This window comes from Neophocaena asiaeorientalis, unplaced genomic scaffold, assembly GCF_003031525.2.
Source record: "Neophocaena asiaeorientalis asiaeorientalis breed wild unplaced genomic scaffold, Neophocaena_asiaeorientalis_V1.1 scaffold280, whole genome shotgun sequence".
Lineage (NCBI taxonomy): Eukaryota > Metazoa > Chordata > Mammalia > Artiodactyla > Phocoenidae > Neophocaena > Neophocaena asiaeorientalis.
The window spans coordinates 3,830,324-3,838,937 of record NW_020185321.1 but is presented as its reverse complement, the minus strand read 5'-3'; the positions used below and the strand labels follow the sequence as shown (position 1 = coordinate 3,838,937).

At 59.2% G+C, this 8,614-nt stretch overlaps 1 protein-coding gene across 3 annotated transcripts in view; it reads right to left on the bottom strand.

Moving 5' to 3' along the window:
* Positions 1–494: 494 nt before the first annotated feature.
* Positions 495–8,614, bottom strand: part of KCTD15 (potassium channel tetramerization domain containing 15) — a 15,392-nt gene continuing 7,272 nt past the window's right edge. For 2 of the 3 annotated variants that reach the window (XM_024734048.1, XM_024734047.1), the window contains 3 exons: positions 6,116–6,260; positions 3,158–3,463; positions 495–2,040 (listed from right to left, as the gene is read on the bottom strand). In XM_024734048.1, coding sequence (XP_024589816.1) covers positions 1,882–2,040; positions 3,158–3,463; positions 6,116–6,260 — 610 coding nt within the window. In that variant the 3' untranslated portion in view covers positions 495–1,881. The other variant, XM_024734050.1, reaches the window with a different exon arrangement.

Here is an 8,614-nt window from a genome sequence, read left to right as displayed (position 1 = left end):
GACGCCTCGAGGTCCTGTGCAGAGCTAGGGTGACCTGTCCTCATGCGAAGGGCTGCGTGTCCCCTGGCTGGCCTGAGCCACGCATGGACCGCCTGCCACCTTCTCCTACAGCTCTGCGGCGCTCTAAAGAGGACGTCAACCTCAACCAAAACCCAGAGGGAGGGAAAAATCACAAACATTGAAGACTGGGTTCAAAAGCTCCTGGACACTTTGGGTCTGCCTCTCCCCAGCCTGCATCTGGTTAGGGGCTGTGAATCAGAATTCCGAATCTGCGCTGCCCAGGGGGGACAGGCACAGCAGTGAGGAAACACCCACATGCAATCAACAACAGCAAGCTCAGGACCCTTGTCCCTGCCCCTCCCCCAGTTACCGCTGCTGGCTCTTCCTCATCTGAACTGAAGGAACCCAGGCAGGAATCCCATCCCCAAACCTCCCTGCACAGCACGGAATGCTGGAATCTGGCTGCCGCTTCTGCACAGGATGGAGCCTCAGTCTTTCGCTTTATAGCATCATTTATGGCATGAACTAGGAACATAATGTGTTTACACAAACACGCGACAATTGTACATCAGCATCTTTACAATATTAAAGGAGTCATATACAAGTCTACAGGCATCGTACAAGGGGCAGTGCTGGCCAGGACGCCCCGCCCACCCAGCAGTTCTCTGCGGTTTCTCCAACCTGGGAAAGAGCCATCTCGGGAGGGGAGGGGAACTGTGTGTGACAAGGCAGGCGGTATCCATCTTTGGGCCTGTCATCTGAGAGGCAGCAGGTCTGTGAGGACCCCTCAGAGGCAGTCCTCGTTGGAATCCGGGGCCAAGAACCCAAGGTATGACTCTGTCCGGGTCTTACTGGCAAGCTAGTGTAACAGTCTAATTAAAATTCAGTGTGCATATGAGTGTGGGAAAATCAGAGTGGGGGACGGCTTCCTGAGCTGGGGACCCAGAGGATGCTGCTGACAGATGGGCCCCTTCACCGTGGGGCCCATTCCTGAGGTAAGGATGTGGTGTGGCCCCGTGGCTGGTCCTGATGGGGAGATGACTTCTCTGGGAGCCCAGGTGTGCACACGCACAGACAGGAATCAAAGGCCCTGGGCATTAGTTGGTCAGGTGGCTCTCAAGTGTGGCCTGTGCCCCAGGTGGCAGCAAAGGTAGGGTCTCAAGTGGCTCCAAAGCTATCCATCCCCCACGCCTGTACCACCCTCCTCCCAGCAGCCCCACCCCGTGGGAGCCCAGTTTCAGCCCCTGTGGCACTGCCATCCCTGCATCTGCTCCTAGAGCAGGAACCAGAAGTTTCCAAGCCCTGCTCTGCGGGCACCTGGGCCCGAGTGTCCGGCAGCTCTTCCACCCCCCATGCAGACATGCTGCACGTCTGACTGAGCTGAGCACCAGATAAAGAAGCATTGGTCCTTGTCGGCCTCTCTGACTGGTGCACTTACAGTTACTTCCGTCTTAAATACTGTAGAAAAATAAGCCATCTCTGACGCAAGGAGACCCACTGGAGTCTGCCGTGTGGTGAAGGATGGACAGCTCCTCGGCGTGCACTGGGGAGGCCTCTGCTGACCCTGCCTTGGCACATGTGGAGCCTCGAGGACCGGACTGGGAACTGAGGGGCCCAGACAACTGGTGGCCGAGTTCTCCCACCTTGGCATCTTTGGGTCACGTCAACAGTCCTTCAGTGGACATGCCTCCAGCATCCCACATTCTGTTGCCATGACACACGGGGCCTTGGGGCTCTCTGGGCAGGCTCTGGACCCTCCAGCCCCACCCTCAGTCTCATGGCCACCGCTAAGCAGGCATAGGCAGAACTCCCCAGCACTGTTTCCTGGGCCCTGGGGCGTCCCCAGGGCCCAAAGGCCTCAGGTGGGCACTGAGGCAGGGCCTAGTCCAGGGGCTCCTGCTTTATTCGGACAGCAGTGGGCGTGGGCTGCGGTCGCCGCTCCTCCCGGCAAAGCACATATTCACTGAACTGGGACGAGTCCACGCCACCCCCGCAGGACGCAGCCATGCTGAAACCCCTCTGGAACAGCCTCTCCAGGACCTGCCGGGGAAGAAACAGGGGTCAGTCCCGCCCAGCTGTAAGAGTCTGCCTGCCCTGCCTGGTGGGCAAATGGGCACTAGCCCAGGGCAAGCTACCTTCTCCTGTGAAGACATGTCTTGCTTGCTGACAGAAGTCCCTGCAGAACATCCAGAGGGGCAGCCACAGAAGGGACAGGGGCGGCCAGGCCCCAGGGCCCCTCAAACAGCCAAACCTGGATGGGCGACCACCCTGCTGCCCTCAGGGGTCCACAACCTTGATTGGGCCCCTCTCTCTCCAGACACATGGTCCCAGGTCCCCCCCCCCTCACTGAGGCCCCAGTAATAGAGACCCTGCTTCCCTGAGCTGCGAGTCCCAGATGGTTTGACGCCCCGGGGGCCCATCAGCTCAAGGGAGCTTGGGGTGGAGAGGAGGCGTCCTCCTGATGTTTGCGTCTCTGCAGGTCTCCGTGTCCACGTGGGCGGGCTTGCGCCTCTGTGGGGGCAGGGCCTGGTCACTGTGTCTGACACCCGGGTCCTGCACCTAGCAAGTTCTGACGGACAGCTAGTGGAATTTTCTCCACAAAGTCCACTCTGCCCCAAGCCTGAAATAGGAGTCTGCTCTTGGGTCTGGAAGAGCTGATGGAAAATAGGCCTCCACTCCATGTGGGGCTTCCCAGCTCTTAGACCTATCTGGGGAAAGCCAGTCCAAACACGCACTGGGCGGTTGTTTGGGTGCTGGTGGCCCCGGGCAGCATGATGAGTAGGGGGGCTCCAGGCCGCCCCACTCTCAGCCTCTGACCTGCTGCTCCCACTGCCTGGGTTTAATTTGAATCCAAAGTCAGACTCTGGGTGTCAAATGAAGCACACTTTGTTGAAAATACTCTAGGCCATTTTTATAGAACATCCTTTCGGGAAAGAAAAAAAAAAAAAAGCATAGATCAATTTTTTTAAGTCCATCCCCCAGGCGCCATCATTTAATTATGAGCGGGACATAAATTATGCATCGACACATTGTTGCCTTTTCTGTAAGATGGCACGGAGGGCCTCGCCATTGCCGGCACCGAGCCTCCCTCCATCTCCCTCTGCCGCCGGAGGGCGTCGGCGAGGCACGGGGGAGGCGGCGGCCGGCCGGCCCTCACCTGCACCGAGTTGAGCCGGCAGTAGCCGTTGAGCGGGAAGCGGATGACGTGCGTGGGGTCCTGGTTCCAGCCGGCGTTGACCGAGTTGCACATGACGTCCCCGGTCTCGGGGAAGACCTCCTCGATGAGCGCCTTCTCGCCGCTGAGCGCGATCCGCTCACCCAGGTCCGGCGTGACCCGCACCACCAGGCAGTCGCAGGCCCGGCTGCGGCGCCGCTGCGCCTGTTCCTGCTGCCAGCGCTCCAGCTCGCGCACCATGGGCTGCAGCTGGTAGTAGCGCGCCTCCTCGTACAGCAGGCTGAAGTCCTGTGGGCACGCGCACACGGCTGGGGGTGGTGGGGATCTGCCGGGCCGGCTCCAGGGGGCCCCCCTCTCACACCCCGCACCCCCAGGGCACAGTGTGGTCTGGGATGGTTTGTCCCCATTGTAGGGATGGGGAAAACGAGTCTCGGCTGGAATGTGTGCCCCCCCCAAAAAAGGTGTTGCCTCCATCCAGGCAGCGGCTGGTGTGCACCTGTCCCAAGACCCCATGAGCTCTTCCAGCTGGCCCCAAGCACTGGGGGTGGCTTCATCCCCCTGAAGCAGAGAGAAGCCTCTGGATAGACCTGGAGGCTAGGTTAGAGGAGCCAGAGGCTGTGCGGATGCCTGGAAACCTACTGATTTGTCAGCAAGGCACGGGGCAGCCCCGTCCTCACCTGCCTTGGAGGAGCTCACTGCGGGGCAGGGAGGCGAAACAGACCTGTCTGGGTTGGATTTTCGGCATCATTATCTACCAGACCTTCTCTGAGCCTCAGTTTCCTCATCTATAAAATGGATATAAACACCCAGCTCAAAGACGGGGTGAAGCTTAAAGGACAAGATCGGCCCCTGCCCTTGCAGGCAGTGTGAGGAGGTGTCTGGGGGACACCCACCTCTCACCAGCAGCCCACTCCCGGGCTGGCGGGCTCGCCCCAACCACCCCTCAGGCCCTGATGATCAGACCACTGTCCCGGTCAAACACATGTCCACCCACACCCACCCCAGCCCTGAGTAGCTGAGGACCCATGACCACACCACTCAGCTCAAGTCCGGCTGGTGAGCCTGAGGACCCCTGGGGGGAGTCAAGGAAGCCCAACCCCCAAAGCCGGGCCCACCCCACTGTCCCTAAGTCCGTTCCTCCTGCTGACTGACCCCAGCTTTCGGAGTCACCCCAGGGGAAGCCTCCCCAGGCCTGTTATCAGTCAAGAACCCATCCCGTGGAGCTAGAGACTGTCTTACAGAGTGAAGTAAGTCAGAGAGAGAAAAACAAATATCGTATATTAACACATGTATGTGGAACCTAGAAAAATGGTACAGATGAACCGGTCTGCAGGGCGGAAATAGACACACAGATGTAGAGAACAAACGTATGGACACCGAGGGGGGAAAGTGGCGGGGGGGGGGCGGGTAGGATGGTGGTGGGATGAATTGGGAAATTGGGATTGACATGTGTACACTAATATGTATAAAATAGGTAACTAATAAGAACGGCTGTATAAAAAATAAATAAAATAAAATGCAAACATTTAAAAGAACCCATCCTGTCCCTCCACAGGGGTTCCTCAGGGCACCATGCCGTGCCTCTGCTCTCATCCATGCAAGGTTCGAAATGATGTCTGCAAACCAACAACCCCACTTCCTTCCTCATAGCCCAGAACATCTCCCCCGGATGCCCCACCAGCTCTTCCACACAGGAGTGCGGTGCCACTCCCCCACAGCCTGTTCTACCCTGGGCCTCCGCACAGCCACTCGGGACTCAAGCTGCAGGCCAGAGGCACCCTCGAGAGCCCCCGACCCTCACCATCCACACCCGTGGCTCCTGCATCTTTTTCCTAAGCGTGAATCTAATCTACCAACTCTGTTCCACCTTCACTGCCTCTACCCCCCTGCTCCCCTGCGTATCCTTTTCCACACAACCTATCTGACGGTCATGCCCCTACTCACAACCCTTCCACTGCATTCAGGGTAAAAAGCCAAACGCTGAGCTGGCCACCAAGGTCCTGACACCAAGCAGCAGCCTTCCTTCCTGCTCTTTCCTTCCCAGTTCATACGGTCCCAGGCTGCCACCCATCCAGCTCCCTGCCCTCCCCACCAAGGCCCTCACACCTGTCTGCCCCCGTTCCTCCGCCATCGCCCAGAGAAACAGCCCTGCCTCCAAACCCACCCGGGCCCGCTTTCCGCGTGGTTCACTCTCACAATGCTCTCTGCTTCTCTGAAGTGTTTGCCCCCGTGGAATTCAAGTGTTTTTTGGTTCATCGTCTGTCTTCCCACTAGACCGTAACCACTATAGGGACAGGACCCATGTCTGCCTTGTCTTTCACTGCATTTTCAGCCAGAGTTCGGCTGCTGGCACCCAGGAATTGAACTGAATGAGGGATGAAACAGCCCCAGGGCCACTGGGTCCTCTGGGTGCCGGCAGGAAGAAAGAAAGGAAGGACATTTGCTGGTTGGAGCTGGCGTAGCCCAGGCATGGGCTTCCTGCCTCCGGGATCCCCGTGCCGTGAGGGGCCCAGCACTGGAGGCAGGACTCTCAGAACCAGGTCGGCTGCCGCAGACAGGCTCGCCCGGAGACCTGGGGGCAACCTTTTGTTTAAGGGTGTTTGGACTGGATCAGTTTTCCCCCTGCCAAGTGCCTACGGGGAACAGATCTGGGAACCACTAACTCCTGTAACTCCGGCACACGACAGTCGTTCAACAAGACAAACATGAAACCGGGGTAAGCGCCACTGCCGCTGCTTAATTGTTGTTACACCCTGATAAATAAGCTAAAAATGTGAGAAAACAAAATTAGTTTAGGAAAACCGATTTAGCCCTCGGCTTCATCGTTTAAGTTTTTATGGTTGCCGTGACAACTGTGGGTCCATTTATGAAGTCACAGCCTACCCTGTGGAATGCCACCGCACAGGCAGTGTGCCGTGTAGCTGCCATTTGCGGACTTACCTTGAAGTCATCTGGGAGCAGCAGTTTCGACGTCCGCAGGAAGCTCAGGACATAGCGGAAAATCTCCCCATCCCGGTCGATGAAATAATGTTGCTTCAAACTGTCCAGGACGATGGGCTCGGTGCCATTGAAGAGGCGGCTTATTCTGGGAGAGATGGGGGCGGAGATGTGGGAGGAAAGGGCGGGTCCACCTGCCCCACCCCGACTCCTTAGAGCTCCCCCTGCTGGAGGGGCGAGGGGCCTTACATGGTGACTCTGGGCTGCGCCAGGACTGAAAAGGATGTCTGCACACGCCAGCGGCAGCCGGGACACCAGCGCGGCAACCAGCACACGCACACGCCCCGCCTACACTCACAAGCCACAGCCAGGGAGAGGCACACCCAGCTCTGTACACCCGCCTGCCCGCTGACACAGGTCACAGGCCTGGAAAACTACAGCGAGACACAGACACAGCCACCCCGTCCCACGCACACAAACCGTTGCCGGACAGAACTGCCCAGAAAACCCCCACTGACCACCAGACACGCCAGCTCACGGCCGCCCGCCCAGTGAACACATGGAAACCAGCTGCCACGCTCCCGGGTCACACACATCCACCTCGCCCAACCTGCGTGAACGAGCAGTGGACAGGACACACCCGGGCAGCAGGCACGGCGTCACGTGGTCCCCTCGCTCACAACACACAAATCACAGGCAGACCCAGACACATCCCGGTGAGGGACACACCAGGCGGCACGGGTCCACCAGAGACACAGCTACGTACGCTCAACAAACTCACAGACGAACCACCCACAGCCCTGCGCTCAGGGAACCCCAGGGGAGAACAGAAGCAGGCACCGGGGACAGCACGTGTGTGTGCAGCTACAGTGCACGCACGTACACACACACGCATACCCCAGTGTGGATGCTCCAATGCGTGCACGTGTGCTACAGCGTGTGCGCACTGGGGAGGGGACCGCGAGGGGAGGCCAGGTCCCAGCACTCCACCTTCTGAAGGGCAGTGGCTCTGACAGAAGCACAGGACCTGCAGGAGGCTCTCGGGGCGCCCTGATGCCTGGCCCTCTCCACTCCAGGGAGGAGGAACCAGGCTTCCCCACTCCCCAGGGCGGCAGGCTCTGGTTTGGCTAACTTCCCCTGCAGACCCCAGGCCCCGGTGGGGAGTTAGGATACCCCGAAGAGGGGTGGGGACAGCCAAGAGCTTGACTCGGGAACCGCAGGGAGGTCGGCGGCGTCTCCCCAGGGGCAGCATCTCCAGACATCCTTCGGCAGACAGGCAGGGCCACATACACGTCCCCAGCTGGACCCTGCACAGCCCGGGAGAAGGGTGGCCCCGACCTGGGCCCCAGGCCTTCCAGCCCAACCTGTACAAGCCGAGGCTTAGCACCCTCACTCTCTACCTGCACCGGCAAGACCTCCCAGGAAGGCTCCCCTCTCCCTCAGCAGCCCCCTCCGCAGGCCCTGCCCCACTCCTGCCACTGTGTGCCAGGGCAATGAGCTGGGGGGTCACGGCACCCAAAGCTCTCTCGGGGCCTCCCATCGACACCAGCCACTCTGGTGGCCTGATATACTTCAGGCATTGGCCAGGAGGGTCTGCCCAGGGGTAGAGTGACTAGCCTGTTCTCACTCTGGGGACATGGCCCAGCGGGGCCATATAAAGGGCAAGGCTGCCTCGTAGAAGGACATGAGCAGGCCAGAGCCCATGGGGAGGTGTGGAGAGGCCGGAGCCTGTGGAACCAGTGCTGCGGTCACCCAGACACAACTCACCTCAGAGCTCCAAAGGCCAAGGAGCCCTATCAACCCCCAGGCCTGATGACAATGATACTGGAGAACACAGCCCCGCTGCAAAGCTCTGTGGGCTCCAAGGCCTATTCCAGGCCTCAAACTCCCCAGGACCTAACCTCAGCAGAGCTTGGGCATCCAGATATCAGAATAAGGGCCACCCAGCAGCCCTGGAGACGGGCAGGACTGAGCGAGGCGCCAGGTGCCACGGGCAATCATCCGCAGACTGCTGAGGGACCCCACGTGGCACCAGCAGGAAGAAGTGAGAGCCATTTCCATAGGTGAGCCAGCAAGTGTGAAGCCTCAGCCTCCCTGCAGAATTTTCTCCACCCTCCCTGGCTGAGCTCAAGCTCTGTGTGCAGCAAGCAATGTTCCATGGCTGTTTGTGTTGCAAACCCTCCGGACATCAGGCTGTGAAGCTCCAGACCTGTTGGTCTAGAGGACTCCCAATCCACCACATTCCAGGGCTTCCTGGGTTCTAGGTTGTCTTCTGGGTCCAAGGCTAGAAGGCTCTCAATCTGCCTTATTTCAGGACTGGCTGGTTCTAGGTCTTTCCAGGTTCGGTGTCTCTTCACAGACTAAGGCCTTTCATGCCCTCAGGGTCTGAAGCTATCAAGGACGGCAGCAGCTTGAGGGAAGGTTAGTCACTTCAAAGGGAGCTTCCGACACGTGTGTGTGTGTGTGTGTGTGTGTGTGTGTGTGGTGGGGGGGGGGGGGGGG